The 23,116-nt window shown below is 37.5% G+C and overlaps 1 protein-coding gene across 1 annotated transcript in view; it reads left to right on the top strand.

Annotated features, from left to right (window-relative positions):
- Positions 1-20,230, top strand: part of RNMT (RNA guanine-7 methyltransferase) — a 33,413-nt gene extending 13,183 nt beyond the window's left edge. The window contains exons 9-12 of the mRNA XM_077778088.1: positions 2,657-2,774; positions 10,555-10,656; positions 12,059-12,092; positions 15,641-20,230. Of these exons, the coding sequence (XP_077634214.1) occupies positions 2,657-2,774; positions 10,555-10,656; positions 12,059-12,092; positions 15,641-15,678 (292 nt within the window). The 3' untranslated portion in view covers positions 15,679-20,230. The remainder of the gene's footprint in view (positions 1-2,656; positions 2,775-10,554; positions 10,657-12,058; positions 12,093-15,640) is intronic.
- Positions 20,231-23,116: the final 2,886 nt, after the last annotated feature.

Raw genomic sequence — 23,116 nt, 5'->3', positions numbered from 1 at the left:
AATATCCTTATTCAAGAATATATTCACTCATGCACCTGGACTTGATCAACTACAGACACAGGGGAAGTTGGGCCTTAAGGCCTTATGAGACCCCTGGGTCTTGGATGTTTCCCTGAGAGGGAAAGTGGAAGAGTCAACTTAAATGTAATGCCATGTCACAGTTGACCAAACCTAAGTTGATTTCGTAATTTCAAAAACAAGTCTTTTATTGAAGAAAAAGCTTTATTTGCTGCTTGTTTTGAGTTGGTGACTATTTGAGTTGTGCCTCAGTCAAAATTATAGATGCAAGATTTTTAGGATTCTACAATATATAAAAATTTTATACAACATTATGAGAAAATTAAGTAGCATGGGATTGAATGTGAAAACAATGTTATATACAATATATATGTATGTAAACTGTAAAATTTAAAACTTTAAATCACCTTTTTCCCTCTTAACATTAGTAAACTCTTGTGAAATGTTTCTGCTCTTCCTAAAAGAAGAAATTAAATGCTTTTAGTATGTCATTTCATATGTTTAGTATGTTAGGTTGATGTTTTTGGTTAACAAAGTTGGTAATTTGAGTAGAACCAAAAAGATAAAGGCTATAATGAAAGGTTTTTTTAATGCTAAGGAAGAACTAGCCATCTTTTGTACTTAAATTGCTTAATGGTGATGCACAGATAGTGTCAAGTCATCCCTATAATAACCTAAATTTTTAAAAAATTACTAAAACAGAGGTATACATTCAGTGGGACAGTCTAAAAACGCACAGGATTTTGAGATGTCCTTTTGCCATTTTATTAAGACACTGATTAAAAAATGTAATTAGCTTTTATATGGCAAACCTATTCAGATTGGTCAAACTGAGTCTCAGTTCTTTGTAAATACAGTATTTCTCAGACATAAAACTTGGTTTTATTTCTAAAGGTTTATTTTATAGATTTAAGAGAGAAAATGAACTGCCTAGAATAGAAGAGACTCTTTTCTTTGCGCATGCTGTCTTTCCAAGGAGGGCTAATTCACATTATGGGGAGGCCTTGCATGTGCCTTTTACGTACAGATCCAGTGGCTCTCAAATGTTTCGTTTCACATTGTTCCCTCAACTGTTACCTCCCAAGCCTTCTCATGGACCCTCTCAGAGTTATTTTCCCTTCATCTCTTCCTTTGCTGCCTGAGATCATGTATAAATTTTGATATATAAACATAAATTTTAACAACTGCAGTGAGGGAAAAAACCAAGTATAACAGGGAGACCTAATGTAATTGAGGATTTAAGGAATCCACCTAGGAAGAAGTGATATTTAAGTCAACATCTAAAGGATGTATAGAAGTTGGCCAGTTGAAGACTAGAAGGGAAAATGTTCCAGGTATAAGGGATAATATGTATGAAGACCCTGAAATGGGAAAGGGCTTGGCTCTTTCAAGGAGCTAAAGGAAGCCCATTGTGTGGGTCATAAGGAATCAGGGCCCAAGTTGCTCAAGTTCCTTTTTTTTTTTTTTTTTTTCTTAAAGTAAGCTCTACACCCACTATGGGACTCGAACTCACAACCCCAAGACCAAGAGTTGTATGCTCTACTAACTGGACCAACCTGGTGCCCTGAGGCAGCATTCCTTTATAGATGAGTGCCTTAGTGGCCATGCTGAAGCCTTTTGAATTTTGTGCTGGAGATCCAGTGACAGGAATAAAGGGGGAAAGTGACAAGCATGTATTTTTGAAAGCTCAATCTGGCTATAGTTGGACTATTCATTGAGGGAGAGTAAGAATAGAAGCATGGAAACAAGTGAAGTAGTACAGCTGGGTGGTGGTGGTGGTTAAAGCAAGACTGTGGCCAATGAAGGGTTAAGAAGACCTATTTGAAGTACATTTTATAGGTAAACAGAGAGGATGTAGTGTTGTGTTGAACATAGCGGACATTGGCAAAAAGAGGCAGAGGCATGGAGAACTCTGAGGTTTCTGGCATGAATCATTAGATGGATTTACTGAAATAAAGATTGGCAGAATGGTCTAGTGAGGTTCAGCCTTGGATTTGAAAGTTAGGGAATTCCTCTGACACATCCTGGTGGAGATTTCTAGGAAGCAGTGAAATAAATGAATGACAAGAGAGAGCTGAACTACAGATAGCTGTTGGCATGCTGTGTAAAGTCAGGGAAGAGAAAATGAGTAAGGCTCTGGGCCAAACTCTTCAGAACATTAAAATTTTCAAGATGGGTAAAAGAAATATGTAAAACAAACTGTGAAGAAGCAGCTGAAGATGTAGTATAAAAATTAATAGTGTATCATGACAGAGAATCCAAGAGATGAAAGAGAATATTTTAAGAAGGAATGGCAACTATTTTCAATGCCACTGTGAGGGATTAAGTTAAATAAATGGAATTGATAGAAAAATGTTCCTTACAGCTTTCATCCCTGTTTCACAGCCTTTCTTTTTATTTCCTGACCCATTTATTACAGTAATAGAGTTACCTGTGACCCACTGAGATTGAGAATGCATGTTTTCTTACAGATGTAATTATTGGTATGTTGCTCTTTGTTTTTGATCATCCTATTGTGAATTTATAATGATAGCTTTTTTGGTGATGCCCAGAAGTTTTCACTGTTGTGTGAAAGTAGACTATCGAGGAATTATAAATATTGTGGAAGCATTTTCATTAAGTAATCTGTTTTGGACAGAATGGCAAAGAAGTACAATATGAAACTAGTCTACAAAAAAACATTTCTGGAATTCTATGAAGAAAAGATTAAGAACAATGAAAATAAAATGCTGTTAAAACGAATGCAGGCCCTGGAGGTAAGTATTTAGAAATGGTATAAATATTCTAGGTCATGATAAACTTGTTTGACTGTTTCTGAGGTTCCTTTCAAGGCCATATAGATGCTCAATATTTATATAAATCACACAGATTATTTTTAACTACTCTAGACGCTCCAGCACCCAGGACAGAGCTTATTACAGGAACTTTCCTTGAATGAATAAACGAATGGCTCTGTCATCAAATTCTGTTTTCTAGATAGACTGTTTTAAAATAGGGTTTCTTAACCTCAAGATTGTTGACATTTTGGACTGGGTAATTTCTTTGTTGTGAGAGGCTGTTCTATTCACAAGATGTTGAACATCATCTCTTGCATCTATGCACTAAATGTCAGTAGTACCCCAGCCCCCAGTTGTGAGCCAAAAATGACTCCAGACATTGCCAAATATCCCCTGAGATGCAGGATTACATTACATCTTCACAATAATGCCCTTTGGTTACATTAGTAATTTAAAATCTTCCTGGCCAGGTTCTAAGGTGAGCTCATACCATGCCTAATTTTGTTCTTTGGTGACTGTCTAGCAAGATTCAGGTCTTTTAGACAGTATTGTTGCTGAGACCTGCTTTAACCCCTGGATTCCTCTCTGCTTTCCCAAATTGCAGCAATGATAGCTTCTATACAAGTTTTAAATACAGTGTACAGCTATTGACTCATTAGTTTTTATTATGTCCTTTTTCAGTATTTAATGAGATCTGAAGTAGTCAGTGAACATTATTGTTAATATCAACAGGATCATATTACTCAAATGGTTATTAAAGTTCTTTAGAGAGTTCATTCAACTTAGAATATTTTTTAAAATCCTGCAAGCATACTCTTACTTACTTAGCTAATTACCCAAGGAAGTAGGCAAAATAATCCCCTTCCACATTTTAAAATGGGCCATCTTAGGCTCAGAGAGGATACATGACCTTTTCAAGGTCACAAAGCTATAAACCTTAAGATATTCTTTAGTCTTTATAGGTGGTTTTCAAACAAAAATCTCCTGCTGTAATTGCATCCATACAACTTTCCCAATTTTGAGTGTAAGAGTTCTCTTTAAATCCTAAGTTATAGTTTGAAACCACTAACCACTAAAATGCTACATTCTTCATTGGTTGTATTTCCTATATTTTAGAATTAAGAATATTTGTATTTGCTTTATATTAGCAGAAGTTTGTTTTTGTTTTGAGGGAAAAAAGTAGAATATATATGTGTACACAAATCACCACACGCACATGCCTGTAGTTTTTCATCCCTAACTGGGTGGTGTTTTGCATGTGCAATGATCAGTTATTTATACTGTTCTCTTAGCATGTAGGTAATGAGTTGATAAGTGTAATTTTTTTGAAATTATATGTGGAGAATGGAATATGAGATAGCAGGGTCCCCTTCCTTGAAGGATCTTATGGTATATTGAGGAGATAAACATTCAAGCAAATTATTCAGGACAACATGAGAATTGCAGTAATGAAATACTCAAGTGCAGTGCATATATGAAAGGGTCTTTTTGTGAAATCAGTAAACTAAGAGTGAAGGCAGAGAAGCAGGAAAGAGCAGGGGATGTTTGAAGAAGTATGAAAAACTTTGGCACAGTGATTCTCCAGTCTTCCTTCTCCACTGGTGTTGCCTTTAAGGATATGACCTATCCCTCTGAGGACATTCATGAATGTAATACCGTGTAGTTTAAAAAAGTCCTTTGGTTTTTCCTACTTCTTCACCAAGGCACTTCTGCAAGTCTATAAAGGACTTTGAGCAGGAGAGGACATGCCCCACAAGTGGGAACATGACTCAGGTGGCAGTATGGAGGATGGTTTGGAGGGATGTGAAGACCAGAGACAGAAAGAGCAATCAGGATGCTAATTGTTTTAGTCTCTGTCGGAGATTTAAATGGATATGTTTTCTGATGTTTGCTATAAAAAATTTTTTCCCTAAAGCCGTCAGGCTTGAGCTGACCTAGACTTTTAGCAAAAGTCTAGGTATATTGAGGAATAAACATTTTATCTCCTCAATCTACCCTAACTTTGCTCTCCTAGAGTCCTGTAGCAGAGGGAAGGAAGAATCAAAAGACTCAAGTCAGGGCACTATGGTTATAAAATCCTGACACCAGTTTTCTTTTCTCTCACCTGTTTTGAAAAAAGTAATCAGTTTTGCAGCTTTATAATCATATGTTGTTTGGCCTTTTAAAGTGATTGAGAGGGGAGAGAGATTATATGTCCACTGACAGGCAGATAATCACATGGAGGAATCTTATACTGATACGTTGAAGAGCAAATTTACAACAGAATAGTTTGCAGTCATTCACATTAAAGTTTTGAAGATTTGTAATATGATGAAACCACAAGATGTGGGATTAAAGTTTCAAAAACACTTAATAAGTGATGTTTTTTATATCCCTTGTATTAAGATACATATAAAGTAAGGTTGCAAATTATAGCAATATGGGACTCCAAAAAGCTAAGTACTTTTTTGATAGCAAACAACCAAATTTCTAATGTCTAAGCTTGCTGTGGGATGATTATACTTAGAAAGGGGAAAAAGGAAGATAGCAAAGTAGACATTCCTGGATCATTTTCTTTTCTTTTAATGTTTGTTTATTTTTGAGAGAGAGGGAGAGAGCTCATGTGTGCCAAGAACTGGGGAGGGGCAGAGAGAGGGAGACAAAGTATCTGCAGCAGGCTCTGTGCTGACAGCAGAGAGCCAGATGTGGTGTTCGAACTCATAAGCCCTGAGATCATGACCTGAGCTGAAGTCAGATGCTTAACTGAATGAACCACCCAGGCGCCCCTGGAGCATTTTCTTAAAAACTCATTAGGTAAGATGTAGGTCTGAAGTGATGCGTTGCTGGCTGGTTTCTTGTAAAAAGACAAAGGAATTATAATATATAACCTTTGTAGAGTAGGTGGTTGTTAAATATTATGTATTCTGTGTAGTTCATTATGGTTTCATTTACATTTTTTACAAAGCATCACACTTCATAGTATAAAAGGGTGTTACTTGAAATGGATTAAAAATAGCACTGAGGGACACCTGGGTGGCTCAGTCGGTTAAGCATCCGACTTTCGCTCAGGTCATGATCTCACGGTTCATGGGTTTGAGCCCTGTGTCGGGCTCTGTGCTGACTGCCAGCTCAGAGACTGGAGCCTGTTTCGGATTCTGTGTCTCCCTCTCTCTCTCTGACCCTCCCCTGCTCATGCTGTCTCTCTCCCTCTCTCAGAAATAAATAAAAAACATTTTAAAAAAATAACACTCGAAATAATTTGAATGAACATTTGGCCAGCATTGCCTTAAAAACAGCATTGTTGTGCATGGGTAGCCCTTCTTCAAATTCTCAGGGAAATATGTAAACTGCCTGTGTTTTGGAAGCTGGATTATTTTCCTTACTTTCTTGAACTCACAGGGTTTTCTGTTAATTTGAGTTTTTGATACGTATTTTTACGTTTTTATTTTAATCACCCGGTGTTCATCAGGACAAGTGCACTCCTTACCCATACCCTATTCCACCCATCTCCCCACTCCTCACCTCCCCTCAGGTAACCATCAGTTCTCTATATTGAGTCTTTTTCTTATTTTACTTCTTCCTTACTGATGCCTTTTAATCCTTTTTGTTTTCTGATTGCTGTGGGTAGGACTTCTCATTCTATGCTGAATAAAAATGGTGAGAGTAGACATCCTTCTCTTGTTCCTTGTTTCTTAGGGGAAAGGCTTTCAGTTTTCCCATTAAGAATGATGTTAACTGGATTTTTCATATATGGCCTTTACTATGTTGAGGTATGTTCCCTCTAAACTTACTTTGTTGAGGGTTTTTATCATGCATGGATGTTGTACTTTGTAAGATACTTTCCTGTGTCTCTGAAATGATCATATGGTTTTTATCCTTTCTCTTATGTGATGTATCATAATTGATTCATGAATATTGAGCCACCCTTGCAGCCCAGTAATAAATCCCACTTGATTCTGGTGAATGCTTTTTTTATACTCCCTGTTAGTTGGACTTGGTTTGCTAGTATTTTGTTGAGGATTTTTATATCTATGTTCATCAGAGATAGTGGCCTACAGTTCTCTCTTTTATGGTGTCTTTATCTGATTTTGGCATCAGGGCAGTGCTGGCCTCATAGAATGAATTTGGAAGTTTTCTTTTTTCTTTCCTTTCTTTTTTTGGTGGAGGGGAATAGTTTGAGAAGTATAGATTTTAACTCTTCTTTAAATGTTTGGTAGAATTCGCCTATGAGACTACCTGTCCTGCACTTTTGTTTGTTGGGAGTTTTTTGATTACTGATTCAGTTTCTTTGCAGATTATCAGTCTGTTCATACTTTCTATTTCTTCCTTTTTCAGTTTGGTAATTTATATGTTTCTGGAACTTTATCCATTTCTTCTAGGTTATCCCAATTTGTTGTCCCAATTTGTTGTTCCATAAGGTTCTCTTATATTTTATGTTTGTATTTATATCAATTTTACTGATTTTTTTCAAAGAACCAGCTCCTGGTTTCTTTGATCTATGTTTTTTTTAGCTTCTATATGATTTATTTCTGGTCTAATCTTTATTATTCCCTTCTTTCTGCTGATTTTAGATTTCATTTGTTGTTGTTTCTCTAGGTCCTTTAGGTGTAAAGTTAGGTTGTTTATTTGAGATTTTTCTGTATTGCTATAAACTTCCCTGTTAGAACCTCCTTTGTTGCATCCCAAAAGTTTTGAATCATTGCGTGTTCACTTTCATTTTTTCCATATACTGTTTTTATTCTTTTATTTACTGGTTGACCCATTGTTTAGTAGCATATTATTTAACATCTTTGTATTTGTGGTCTTTCCAGATCTTTTCTTGTGCTTGACTTCTGGTTTCATAGTGTTGTGTTCAGAAAAGGTACATGGTATGATTTCTGTTTTTTTGAATTTGTTGAGGCTTGTTCTGTGGCCTAAGTGTGATCTGTTCTAAAAGAATATTCCATGTGCACCTGAAAAGAATGTGCATTCTGCTGTTTTAGGATGGAATGTCCTGAATATATCTGTTAAATCCATCTGGTCCAGTGTGTCATTCAAAGTCATTGTTTCCTTGTTGATTTTCTGTTTAGATGATCTGTCCATTGATGGAGGTAGGATGTCGAAGTCCCTGACTATGATTGTATTATTACCAGTTAGTTCTTTTATATTTGTTATAGTTTCATGTATTTGGGTGCATTCATATTGGGGCTATAAATATTTACAATCGTTCTACCTTCATAATTGTCCCTTTTATTATCTAGTGTCCTTCTTGGCCTCTTGTCACAGTTTTTGTTTTAAAATATATTTTGTGTGTTGTAAGTATTGCTACCCCAGCAGTCTTTTGACCTCCATTTTCATGATAAATGTTTCTCCATCCCCTCATTCTCAGTCTGCATTCTTAGGTCTAAAATGAGTCTCCCATTTTTTGTTGTTGTTTATTTTAGAGAGTGTGAGTGGGGTAGGGGCAAAGGGTGAGAGAGAGAATCTCAAGCAGGCTCCCACTCACCATGGAGCCTGATGGCAGAGTTTGATCCCATGACCTTGGGATCATGACTTGAACCAAAATCAGGAGTTGGGCCCTCAACTGACTGAGCCACCCAGGCACCCTGGGTCCTGTTTTTTTATCCATTCTCTCACCCTGTGTCTTTTAACTGAAGTGTTTAGTCCATTTACAGATGGAGTACTTAGACCATTTACATTCAAATTATTGATAGATACGTATTTATTGCCATTTTATTACTTGTATTGTGGTTGTTTCTGGAGATTTTCCCTGATCTTTTCTTATCTTTTTCATGGCTTGCTGGTTTTCTTTAGTGATATATTTGGATTTCTTTGTCTTTATTCTTTGTTTATTTATTAGTAGTTTTTTATTTGTGCTTACCATTAGGTTTTTATATAACATCTTCTGTATGTAGCATTCTGTATTAAATTAATGGTCATTTGAGTTTGAACCCATTCTTTATTCCTCTCCTCCCCACGTTTTAGGTATATATCTTTACATCCTTTTATTTTGTGAGTTTCTTGACTGAGTTTTTACAGAAATACTAATAAATACTAATTTTCACTGCTTTTGTGTTTCCTACCTTCATACTCTCATTTTTGGTCTTTCCACTTTAGGAGTAGAGTCCCCTTGACTATTTCTTGGTGAGCTGGTTTAGTGATCATGAACTCCTTTAGTTTTCATCAGGAAACTATCTTTCCTTCTTTTTCCTTCTCCTTTTGTCTAAGTCTCTGTGTATTAGGAAAGTCAGCTGTATCTCCTGTTCTTGAGCATAATGGCTTTAGGAAGGACAAGTTCTGTAGTACCCCACTGTATAGTGTCCCCTGGGCCCCTGGCACTTCCAGGAATATCTCCATTGTGTGCTGTGTATGCTCTACTAATGTGTCCTGGTCTTTTTAACCTTCACACCAGTCATTTGCAGAGGTTTTCTTTTCCTGTTAAGAGCAAGGTTTGTTCCCTACCCTGAATGTGGGACATTTTATGTAGGTGTGCTCTGGTCTGCTTGTGAAATGGGACCTCTTGCCACTGCTGCTGGAACCAAGGCCTTGCAGAACTCATGGGTAGAGAGGTGCAGTGTGGGCAGGGGTTTGGGCTGCCCTTTCTGCGAAAGGGGTCCTGCCTCACTGGGACTAAAGCAAGCGTGACTGAGAAGGGTGGTTCCACTAGAGTGTAGGCAGGGCAAGACTTGGTGTAAGAAGTTAGGTAGTAAGTGTTGGAGTCCATTGGTTCCAGCAGATGGCTCTGTCTTTATGCTGAGGGATGGGGGAAGGAAATGGTGCCAGCCAGTTCCCTGTTCCCTTAAGAGTCTGTTTGTGAACACAGTCTCTTTGGGATACAACTAACCTCCCCTCTGTGTGCTCCAGGCAATTTTTAGATGATTGTTTCCATACTGTATGTCTGCATACAGTGCTGCTTTGCCCTGCCTTTTCTCCAGTAGCAGGTTCAGTGTCCTCTGAGCTCTCCCAGAGCCAAGCATGCTGACCTTTAAAACTCCAGGCTTTAAACCCCACTGGTTGTACTCATAAAATTCAGGCCCCATTTCCAAGCCAATTGCTATGGGCATTTGTTCTTCCTGTGCATTCCCTGTGTGTTGGTCTGTCCCTTGCCCTTTTCCACGACTACCGCTCCCTCCCCACCTGAGCAGCCACTGTTGGTTTCTCTCCCAGACCATGTCTCTGCACTTTTTACCTTCACTGTGGCCCCTTCTCTACTTTAGTTTTGCAGTTTGTTTTGCCAGTCTTCAGATTGATTTCTGGGGTATTTAGGATGATTTGATAGTTACTTAGTTGTATTCATGGGACAAGGCACACCTAAGGGCCTCTCTCTCTCCACCAGCATATTTCCTCCCGGCATTTTGAATTTTTCATCTGTATTCTAATTTCTGTTCATGCTTCTGATGGCTGTTATATCACCATAATGTTTAAATTAATATTTAGCTCTTTTGATCATAACTTCCTTCAGCTTTGTGTTATAACAGAAAAACTCTTTAAATGGGAGTCAGGGAGATGCAAGTGTTTGCTGCTAAGTGGATCTTGGAGGTAATTAAGTAAATGGTACCGTTTTGTCCAACTGTAAATATCCTATGATTATCACCAAAGTTGACCATAACAGCTGCTTTATTAGGAGAGGACTCCCTTCACCCATTTTTTTTTTCACATTTGAAAAGTATGTTTAGTTTGTATTCCTGAAATAATACGTAAGGATTTTCTTAAGTATTTTATTTTACTGATTTAGTGTTTTTAATTCCAAATTGTAAGTTTCATTTAATTGCCTAACTAGGAATCTCACTTGCTTCCCTAGCCATATCCTGCAAACGAGAATTCCAAACTTGCTTCTGAGAAGGTGGATGACTATGAACATGCAGCAGAGTACATGAAGAACAGTCAAGTAAGATTACCTTTGGTAAGTTTTCATTTGTAGCATGTTTTATAGAAAATGAAAAAAAAGCATATAGTATATGGAAACTTATGAAATTATTTCACTGGTTTACAAATCACATACATGTTAGTCTCTTTCCCCTTTTTATAGCCATGGAATATAAAATACAGTGTATTTCAGTTCTGAGAATTGAGTCCTATTTCTGAGGCAGTAAGGATGGGGAGAAAGTTACAAGCTTGATTGAAGAGTTCCTTGCTATATCATTATATCTTAACCTGGGCACTGCTGATTCAGTGTGTTCCATAGATAAAATTCAGGAGCCCATGAACTTTCATGGAGAAAAATTACATCTCCATTTTCAACAACTTCTGCATGCGAGTTCACATTTTCTTTCATTAAGAATGCAACAGTGCCATAGCGGTATTAGATATAGCTGTGACTGTCATCAATAGAAATTACAGATATTTGCATAACACGTTTCTGCAGAAATCTTAAGAGTGTTGTTTACATTTATCACTTCCTCAAAATCACATTAGTTACTGGAATGGCCACTCTATCTTGTTAGTCTAAGGTCGTGGGCAAAGTCATGGGCACATATGTTACTATATCAATGTGTCTTTTAGTATTTTTGTAACTTTAAAATATAATTTATTTCCTTTGTATGATATGTATTTTATGATTTCTTTGTAAAAACACAAAAATCTTATGTCCTCCTACAATGCTATTGGATGTTTTAAGAGAGGCTTTTTAATGTTTTTTTTTTCATTTTCCAAGTTAAAAATATAAAATTGATGCTTTTTCCAATTATACACACACACACACACACACACAAATACCCTCTTTACACGAATTTACCCTTTGGTTGAGAATCTGTAGTTTAGAGAATTAGGCAGAGGAGCAAAATTGAGAGGATAACATTAAAATCTCATTGACTTTTTTGATATATTTAGATCACAGTAATATTAACAGTAAATTATGTGTACAGTTGACCCTTGAACAATGTGGGTTTTGGGGTGCTGACTCCCCATGCAGTCAGAAGTAAGCCAATAACTTTTGATTCCCCAAAATGTAACTACTAATAGCCAACTGTTGACTAGAAGCCTTACCAATAACATGATCAGTTAATACATATTTTGTATGTTATATGTATTGTATACTATATTCTTATAGAAATGTAAACTAGAGAAAAGAAATATTATTTAAAAATCATAAGGAAGAGGAAAAACATTTACAGTATGGATTTATTGAAAAAAATCCACATATAAGTATACCTACACAGTTCAAACCTGTGTTGTTCAAGGGTCAACATATATTTATAGTGAAGGCAGGGTTGTTTGGGCACTTCTGCCCATTATTGAAAAATGTATTCATGTACTTCCATATTCAATCTAAAATGTTCTCTCTCTCTCTCTCTCTTTTTTCTTAGGGAACCTTAAGTAAGTCAGAGTGGGAAGCCACAAGTGAGTATACCGTCAGTGTAGATTTACAGATTTTCAAAGATTGTTTCAGAGTAATCATTAAAATTTGAAAACTTTGGAATTTTTTAACGTACATTAGGGGGTGTGTTTATGTTTACACAGAATCCCTATATGTCTACTCACTCTTTCTTGCACAGCTGTTTAGTGCCAAGAGAAAATATATGCAGGATGTTCCTTAACATAAATTTTCATGAGCATTCCTTTTTTTTTTTTTTTAAGTTTATTTATTTTGAGAGAGACAGACAGTGTGAGTGAGGAAGGGGCAGAGAAAGAGGAGAGAGATAATCCCAAGCAGGCTCTGCACTGCCTGTGCTGAGCCTGATGCAGGGCTCCAACCCGCAAAGCTGTGACATCATGACCTGAGCCGAAATCAAGAGTCAGTAGCTTAACCAACTGAGCCACCCAGGCACCCCTAACATTCTTAATTAAACATTTTCATTACCTGCTTGTTACTACTAGCCATCTGTATTTGCTGTTTTTACCTCAGACTTCTGTTGGAAATTTTGGCTAATGGAACACTTCCATGTATTTTGTTTCTAGCCACTCTGATGTCAACACTCTGATGTTGACAACAAAGGGCATGGTTAGTAAGTACAAGAACATTTAGTGAAGCAGCAACAAGCAGGATATTTTAGAAGGATGTGTGATTGGGAAGGGCCTGGTATAGAGACATTCTGAAGTGTGCCTGTCTTTGGAAGAGAAGTCAGAGGTCTGGCAAATCTGTGAAGTCTGTGGTTCTTCAGCAAATAGATGCTGAGGAAGGCAGCACCCAGGACCTCAGTGTTAAGATAATAAGACCCTTACGTTGCTGCTGCCCTGAGGACATCAAAGGTAGTTCCCACTGTTCATTTAAGTATTTGTTGATGATGTTGAAGGCATAAGTGGTAATCAGAGACAATCTATTTGATAAATGTTGAGTATTAACTTATATAAAGTTCTGTGAAAGGGGTTTGAGGAATAAACAGAGTAAGCAGTTGCAGTCTCTACTTTCCAGATGTTTACAATCTGATGGAAGAAACAGACACAAATAAATGCAGTGCTGGGCAAACTGGTTTAAGTGCTGAAGTTTCTTTAATAGGGAAAATAGCTGTAGGAGAGCCTAAGGAAAAGTAGTAAAATCTGAGAAATAATAATAGTTGGTATAACTGAATATTTAACATGTGCTCAAGCATGACTAGAGCCCTTTCCTGTGTTGTAACTCATTTAGTCCTCACAACTTTAAGGGTAGACTAGTCTTACTAATATCTCCTTTTCACAGATAAGATAGCACTTAAATAACTTGTCTGAGGTCACAGAACTAATCCAAATGATTCATACTTGTACCTATGGCTTCATGGAAGCCTCTGTGAAGGGATTTTTCTTAGGACTTGAGGAATTGGAGAGAGAAGAGAAGAAAAGAATACAAACAGAGCCAACACGTTGAGCCTATTCGTGTCAGAATATTGGTGCCCTTAGTGGAAATGGGATTAGAGGACCAGCAGACTGAGAAATGTGTGCCTAAACCTGTACTTTTCCTAGAGTTGAGACTTAGATATCTTGCCAGTCCTAAAGTTTGATGTAAGGAAAACAGCTTTGGTCACAGGGCATGATGGTGACTATAGCAAGTACTGCTATAGTTTAGAACTGTATTTCTGTACCTCAGTGCGGACTTTAGTGATAGCATGCAGATGAAGAATTAGATGCCCACAGACAGCGGAGGGAGAGATGGGTTAGAGACGTGAAAAGCAGTAGGAAAGGAGCATGGCCAAGATCTAGCATGTCAGGATCAGTGTGGCCTTTCATGAATTACACTCTAAACTAGAGGGCTTTGTGGGCTGGAGTCACAGTCTAATAAGTAGAAGAAGCTATACTTCAAACTCCTATTTTTCTAATTAAGCTCCTGTTACCAGAACCTGCTACTCCTCTAGAAGATTCTTTAAATGTGAAAGGAAAGTAGAGAATTGTTGCTTATTTGCTTTTAGAAGTGGTTCAAGATTTATTTCTTTAAATTCCAATTGAAATGCCTGCACAGAAGGCATGTTAGAGAGGGAAGAAAGTTATTGTCAATCTGAAGTCAGACACTGCATCTTAGTGGTTTTAGTGACCTAGATTTAGGGAAGGTCAAGGTACCAGTGTGTTTGGGGTGGGTTGGACTGCAGAAAGATCACTTGGGGCAAGCTAAGTAACGCTGCCTGCTCCTAAGTCTTGTGAAATATTTACGGATATCTTAGACTGCTTCCTTGTCATCTGGAAGAATCTGCTGTGTTGATATCACCCTGACTGTTCTCTGTCCATCTTTCTACTGTGTTGCCAGGAATATCTCATTTCTTTCTTTTTAAGTTTCTTTCTTTTGAAAGAGAGAATGAGCAAAGGAAGGGCAGAGAGAAAGGGGGACAGAGGATCCAAAGTGGGGCTTGAATTCACAAGCCGTGACATCATGACCTGGGCTGAAGTCAGATTCCTAACCAACTGAGCCATCCAGGTGCCCCAGTATTTCATTTCTCTTAAAAGAAATTAGGAACCAATAGATAAGAAACAGAGAATAGTAATGCCAAAGTAGCATTTTGGAAGGACTGGTGTGGTACTCCTGAACAGGTTGAGTAAAAAGCTAGAGGATCAGGGGTTCTTTCATGGTCTGTAGTTATTCATCTGTACCCCATTCAGAAGTTAATTCGTGAAGGGAGGACACCAAGGTACATGGCCTACTATCTTGACTCACTGGCTCAGTGTCCTAGCATATGCCCTGAGCATCCTTGCAATGTTTTGAGGATTTATCTTTTTTTAGATGTTTGCTCACCATAAAATCTATTGATATCTTAGAAGAGATAACAGATTTGAACTTCACTGTGATCCAGAATGAGGAGCCGTAGACACACTCAGGGTGTCTTTGAGTAAACACACAGCCAAAGCAGGAAACCATATTTAAAGGAGAGTATTATTGGGGCTGGAACATCACTGTTGGGGCCAGATAAATATCTCTAAGCATCAGTTATCAGGATCATAATTATCAGTTATGTAGCAAAAGCTACATAGCTTTTGGCTTCCTTGTCAGGCCCTACAACACAAAATTGGATAGGTGGATAGATTTTAACATGCACGTCATGTATGTTCCTTATAATTCTTAACTAGTGTTTTACTGAATAGAGAGCCACTACCAAAAGTCCTCAAGGTAGTGCGGCTATCCTACCCATCTCACTCCAGACAGAAAGAATTCAGTTATAAGATTTTTTTAATTTTAATTTTCTTTGTTTTATACTTTTAATTTTTCTTATCTCAAACTGGTTTTAGAACTGTTTAGAGCTGTTGAATTGGTTTTCTCAAGAGCTATAATGTCACTTAGTATTACAGTAAGTGGATATTTTCAGGTAAACAGATATAATCCCATAGCTACTTAAATATGACTCAAAATAATTGAGGACCCTTAGAAATAATGGGATTTTTCCCTTCAGAAGCTTGAAATTTTTCCCCAAATTATGAACAGGACTGAAATTGTACTGTTTAGCCTGACCATATGAGAAACCAAACTCTCATTTTTATTATTTTCTTTTTAGGTATTTACTTGGTCTTTGCATTTGAGAAGCAGCAGTGAGCACGTAATGCAGTAGCCCCAGGACAGCTGTGGCCCGTCCTGTACAGATTTGCGTGATCCGTCCTAGATCTGACAACTTTGTTTGTTTTAATTCTAAATGTGCAGGATGCTGCCGGAAACTCCAGTGTATAAATTCAACATTTGCTGTCTGTGACAGATGAACTTTGGTGTGTGTAAATAAGAATGAGTTGGGACCTTCGTCTTTAAAAATCTATTTTTAAGTAATGTTCTAAGAATTCCATTTGCCTCTCTTAGTGCATAAAAATTATAATATGACTTGTTAAAGCTGCTGGACCCTTTCCACAGTGCTCTGATTTGTTCAATGTTTGTTTATAGTATTAAATTTATTGTAGTTGTAGAATTGATGAGGGAGCATACTGGTTTGCAAGGGGGGGTGTGCTCATTTCTGTAGTTTTGTTATATAGTGTTTTTCAAGATTACATGGATTGTGTTCTGTACAACTGAATGTGTTCAATATACATCGCTAAAGTTACAAGTTTAAAACAAAATTGTAGATGACCATAAAGTTATTTACCTAGAATTTTAGCCAGTTATTACATTTCATTATAAATATTAACTATTTTATTTGCTAACACTATCTAATTCTGGAACTGTTCAGAACGTTTTAGATGCCAACATAAAATTGTTTTGGACATTAGGGGCTTTATCTTAAAAATCTCCTTCCATGGCAATTAATGCTTCTGTTATCAAGAACGTAATTAGACAGATTTCCCTTACTTCATAAAGCAAAAATGCCATAGTTGCTTTTCTCAAGATTTAATGAACCTGCCCCTAGTGCACCTGCTGCACATTTTCCTCAGATTTATGTATGGAACTGCAATAGGAGGATGTGACTAGAGGAAACTGACAAGCAGACTTGAGATGAATTCTCCCTAATGTCAGAGATTACGGCACCGTATGCTGTCCCCTTCAGCCCAGAGAGAAGCAGTACTGGTTCTTCTATTACAACGTACTTTGCACAGTAGGATACAGCATCTTACCGCCATTCAGAATTTGTATTTGCCATTTCAGAACTGTTACTGTTTTCAGCCCTGGCTTCTTGCTTGACTCCTCTCCCAACAGACACCTAGGTGAACAGTTGTCCTTTATGTAACTGTTGAAAAAACTTGCCAGTGTTTAGGTAGTGAAAACCTTACAGAGAACAAAGCAGAGCAATTATCGCATATTCTTTTAAAAATCGTTTATTTAATGGCACGGGTTTAAAAGTTACCACTTTCTGTAACTATCCAGAGTACTTGTTTAAAAGGTAAAGTTTCTTAATTTGTTTATATATATTGATTGTTAGAGTGTTAGAGTAATAGACCTTTTAACAAGAGAACACGGGTTCCCTAATTTCTGTTCCTTGTGCAATCTGTCAACCTCCAAACTATTACCAGTTTATAAAAATTAAGTCTTTTTGCCTTACGCAGTGGTTTGCCATAGTCGTTTGGAGACATAAATAATAGTACTTCTGACTGTGGTGGCTGCTGTTAGCTAACAGGTTTGGTAATGGTGCTGGGGACGTAGGGATGGTGAGCTCTTAGTGTGCTATATCCAGGTTCATTTCAGTTCTGGGGTAGGTATCAGAAAGCATTTTGATAGTTCAATAGAGGTGTAAAGCTTCTTTATCATTTCCTATCATCATTCTCATTTAATGGTCTTAGTTAATTTTAAGCAAGTAATAAAACATCTTTAGCCTCCTGCTCTTTTCATTCCATGATGATTTGTGGGAGAAAAGGATCCCGCTGAAGGATGGAGTGATTGGTGGTGATACAAAGCAGAAAAGGAAGGTGGAGTCCCTGGAGCTTTCACTGAAGGGGTAGAAAGGAGCAAAGAAAACCCAAGTGGATTGAGCAGATCTCTTCAGTCTGCACAAGCAAGCCGTTGTGTTTGCAGGAGGCACACAGAGCCATACCCAGAGGATGCAGAGTTCTAGCATTTCCCTTGCCCTTGAACTTTGTTGGTCTCATGGCCACCTCTGCTCTTCCCCCCACCCCACCCCCCTACTCCCTGATACGTTCCTGCTGCAGCTAAGTGTCTGGGCAGTGACTCAGGGATAACTGTTAGGAAAAGGTGGATCCTGACCATCATCTCCCATCACCAAGGTAAAAGCTGGGAGGACTTAGCACCGCCTCCACCCCCCCACCCACAGGTGGAATGTTTGGGGACTTTGCATTCAAGACTTGTTGTAACTGTTATGAAGGGGACATGGCTCTTCACTGGCAGGTCAGTGATGTGAGTAGTTGTGGGAATGACTACAGGTACTCCAGTTTGTCCTCCAAGGATGAAAGTGAAATGATCAACCATTTGTGGAGAGGACACAACCTAAGGTCTGGGAACATGGCTGGATTAGGGCATAACAAAGAATACTCAGGTTGAATTCTTTGGGCCTAGAATACACTAAAGGAGAGGTGCTGTGTAGCCACAGTGTTCAGGGAGACAAACCGGCCACTTCCAGCTGCATCCAAGGTCCTAACCTGTACACTATAGCCATCTGCAGGTAATGACTGCTCATCCAGTGCCCACCAACCCTCTGGTTCCAGTGTTACTCCCCAAAGAAATTTGCCTCCAGGGAGAGAAGGCATTGATGAGAAAGACCCTTTGACTTCTGTTAACTAATGTGCATGATGATTCTGAAAAGTAGATTACCAGTACAGAGTTTCCTAGCCTCCTCAGTCCCCAAACTTGGAAATTGAGGAAATGGGATTGCTGTTTAAATTATGGTAGCATCAATAGGGCATCAGAGCAGAGGTGAATAAAATGACAGGCTTTGAGACAGGGTCCAATGTTGGTCACCAGTGGAGACACAGAAAAAGCATTGTCCACTATCAGAGGTCCAGATTTTCATTGTCATTAGTTCTTCTGGGGATGTGTTCTTCAGCCTGTCTTAGCTTATCGCAGCTAGCTTATTTTTTGACAGATCTTCAAATATCCTTCTGGTGAAGATTTGGCGGCTTCTGTAGGTCTGCCTAGGAGAAAATGCCAGTGTGAATATTCTACGTACTAATTATTCTTTTTCATTGTTGGAAAACTGACTTTTTATTGTCTACCTCAGGCTTTGTATGTATTGTGAGCCAGTCACTGCCAAGGCCTCTGCATCTTCAAAGTAAAGGTCAGATCCAGGACCCGGGGCCCTAAATAAAAGTTGTACCAAAATGCCTGTGGTGTTTAATGGCCCTTTGGTCAATAGGAAGCATACATATATCATATTACCACCTCCCTAGATGCAGTTATGTCAAAACCAGTCACCTGATCAGCAATTTCTTCATTTCTCACCCTCTGACAGAACAACATTCCTGAGTCCTTGAAGGCAGTCAGTGGAGTAGCTCCTACAGCCAGTTCTTCACCTTCTCTATTTCTCCTCTGGTCCCACATAGCCCTGAAGCATGGGTGCCTGCTCCTCACTGCAATAATAAGCAAGTGTGGGACACCCAGGAGTACCCTCCTCAGTTTGGGGAGACTTTTGGGTTAGCCCCAAAGCCCTCCGCTCTCTAGATTAATCCTGAGTCATGCCTGGGGACAGCATACCTTGGATAAAGCCAGGTTGACAACTAACATTTATTAGGTCAGTTGTTTTTCTAAACCTTTTATATGTGTTAATTCATTTTGATCCTTATAATGATTTGAAGTAAGCACTAATCCCTATTTTAATAATGAAACTAAGGCACAGAGAGGGTACAGATTTGCCAAGTCAAGGCCAAGATTTGAACACCCATATTCCTCAAGTCTGGTCTGCAACCCAATCTCCTGTTATATATCTCCAGGGGTGTTAGAAAGACCCAGATGACTTCTCACCCATGCACTACCCACAACTTGAAATGTTAACTGGTTGGTGCTCCAACCATTTGGTTCAAACCTTTGATAAAAATGTTACCTGAAAGGAACTATTTATCCGGAGTAAGAGGCTTTGGGGCAGAGAGAGCAAAAGGGCATTTGAGTTCACTAGGGGAGGAGGGTAAGAGTGAATAGTCAACAGGCAGGAGGGCAAAGATCAACTTGGACTTCATATTTTGGTAGACCTGCTTCTTTAGCAACCAGTCCTGTAGCAAATCTAGTTTAGTCTGCATGTCAGAGGATGGGGGATCTTTTCCCACCCTCACCATTCTGAAGTGGCAGGAGGTGGTGGCATAAGTGTGAGAGAGGGTAGCCAAAGGGAGAGGCCAAGGGAGAAGGAATCATTTTTTTAGTCGGAGTTGATTATCTAAGCAGAGGCAAATAATTTTAAGTTTTAAGCAAAAAGTAACATACACTAGTCGATTTTTCACAAATGGAACACAAACACAATCAACAAACTGTTACCACCATCCCAGATTGTCCCTCATGTTCCTTTCCAGGTACTCACTCCCCAAGCATAACCACTATCTGACTTCTAAAAATATAGGTTAGTTTTGTCTGTTTTTGGACATCGTATAAGCGGAATCAAATAGTATGTATTCTCTTATATCTGGCTTATTTGCTCTATATTTGTAAGATTTTTGTTGCATGTATTTATATGTGGTTCCTTCTGTCTGTATAGTATTCCATTGTGTAAATAAACTACCTATTTATCTGATGGATGTTTGGTTCATTCCCAGTTTGGAAACTTTTGATAGTACCACCTCAAATATCCTAGTACATGAATTTTGATACACATAGGTATCATTTCTGCCTAGCAATGGAATTACAGGGTCATGGTATGTACATTACATTCAGTTTTACTGGATAACTGCCAAATAGTTTTCTAAAGTTCCAACTGCCCCACACTTGGTAGTGTCGGTCTTTTTCATTTTATTCTGGCAGGCATGTAGTGGTATCTCACTGTGGCTTTAGTTTTCATTTCACTGATTGTTAATCAGATTAAACACTTCACATAACCTTTTGATTATCCCCTTGTTAAATATCTGTTCAGGTTCTTGCCCACTTTTCTATTGGTTGGACTGTCTTTTGTGGTTTTCAAAAATATATCAATTCTGGATACGTGTCATTTGTTGAATGTATTGTGTTGTCAGACTATATGAAATATATGTATAATACATATGAAAAGAAACTTAATATACTAGTATTTAAATTTAGTATACTGGTGTACTTTTTCATAGTTGGTATATTTTGCTTAAGAAAGGTTTGTCTCTTCTGAAATCATGAAGATGTTAATTGTTTTCTTCAGAATCTTTTTTGTTTTACCTTTTAAATCTGAATCATACTGATTCTTTTGTTAATAGTGTGAGGTCGGGTTTAAGGTAGAAGTTTTCCTTTATGGATTTCCAGCACCGTTTATTGATTTAAAAAAAATATCTTGTTTCTCCTATACCACTGTTTTTCACCTTTTTGATGTATAAGGTGGTCACACATGTGTGGGTTTGTTTCTGAACTCTGTTCTGTTCCACTGGTCAGCTTATTTATCCATGCACCAATACCACACTATCTTAATTATATCTTTGTAATAGGTCTTGATACCAATAAAGAAGATAAAGGTAGTTTTAGCTTATTAATTAAGTTGAGCAAAGTGAAGAGTGGTACATGATAAATGCATAGAGATAGGCAAAGGTGGGAAGAAACCTGGATATTATTCTAAAGTCACTGGAAAGCCACAAGAGGATTATATCAGTGTGGTAATCTATTTTATGTTTTTAGAAGATAGCCCTGATCAATAAAGATGGAAAAGATTTAAACAACCCTATTACCAACTTACCCTAAATGTCATCTATAGAAGACTTCAACAACAGCAAAATAGACATTCTTTCTAGGCATAAATGAAATACTCTTCAGGTTAGACCATAGACCAAATGTCCATAAAATTAAAAGGATTAAAATCATACAAAACATTTTTCCTACCACAATAGAATTAGAAATCAAAAGCAGAAGGAAATTTGAGAAATCTACAAATATTTGGAATTAAACCAAAGTACTTCCTAAATGGCCCATAGGTCAAAAAAGGAATAGCAAGGAAAATCAGAAAACATTTTGAGCTAAATGAAAATAAAAACATCAGGATGTATGGGTTGAAGCTAAAGCAGTACTTAGCTATAAAAACCTATATTGGGAAGAAAAAATATAGGGGATCTCCAGTCAATAACCTAAGATTCCACTTATGTAACTAGAGGGGCTTAGGGACTGGAGAAGAATAAGCCTATTAAACCCAAAGCAAGAAGAAAAAAGGAAATAAGAATGAAAAAGAAATAGAAGACAGAAGCCATAGAGAAAAAATAAAAAACTGACCCTTTGAAAAGATCAACAAAGCTGATAAACAGACAATGAAAAAAATAAGACAAGTTACCAAAATGAGGAATGAAAGCAAGGAACTCCTTTACAAACAAACAAAAATTATAGGGATTGTAAAGGAATAATATGAACAATTTTATGTTGAGACCATTTGTATTAAGACAAAAAGGACACAAAATACTGAAACTGACTTTCAAAAATAGGGAATCTGAATAGTAAAAAAAAATTTGAATAATTGTTTAAAAATCTACCACGAAGAAAAACTCAGCCCCAAATGGCTTCACTGGTGATTTCTCTGAAAAATATTTAAGAATGAAACAATACCAATCCTTCATAAACTCTTCTACAAAATAGAAGAGGAGGGAGTGTTTCCCATCTCCTTCTATGAGGCCTTGATACCAAAGCCAGGAAAAGACATCTATGTGCCACAGTTAGGTAGGATTTATTCCAGTAATGCAAAGATGGTTTAACATCTGAAAAGAAAATTAATATAACTCACCATATTAATAGAGTAAAAGAAAAGCCACATGACCACTGCAATAGAAAAGTATTTTATAAAATTCTAACATGCCTGATGATAAAACACAACAAACCTGGAACAGAAGGGAACCTCTTCAGGCTGATCAAAGGCATCTACAAAGACCAAGAGCTAACATCATGCTTAATGAAGACATAAAATCAGGAATAAGACAAAGATATTCACTCTCACCACTTCACCACATTATACTAGAGGTTCTAACCAGTGTAATTAGGCAAGAAAAAGGAACAAAAAGCACCCACATTGAAAAAGAATGAATGAAACGGTCTTTTATTTGCAGACTATGTATAGAAAATCCTAAAGTATTAGCACACATAAAAAATTATGAGTTCAGCAGTTACATGATGCAAGATCAATATACAAAAAGTAAGTTGTATTCCTATATACCAGCAATGAACAATTCAAAAATGAGATTAAGAAAAAAATCAGCTCACAATAATAAAATACTTAGGAATAAGTTTAACAACAGAAAACCCCTAAGGTTTGTACATTGAAAACTACAAAAAATTGCTGAGAAAAATTAAATACCTAAGTAAAGAGGCATTTCAAGTTGATATACGCAATATTGTTAAGATCACAACTTACCCCAAAATGGTCTATAGATTCAACGCAATCCCGATAGAAATTTCAGTAAGCTTTCTTTGCAGAAATTGACAAACTGATCGTAAAATGTATATATTAATGCAAAGGACCCCACAGCAA

This window comes from Crocuta crocuta, unplaced genomic scaffold, assembly GCF_008692635.1.
Source record: "Crocuta crocuta isolate KB4526 unplaced genomic scaffold, BGI_CrCroc_1.0 scaffold26, whole genome shotgun sequence".
Classification (NCBI taxonomy): Eukaryota; Metazoa; Chordata; class Mammalia; order Carnivora; family Hyaenidae; genus Crocuta; species Crocuta crocuta.
This window is presented reverse-complemented; position numbering and strand designations above follow the sequence as displayed.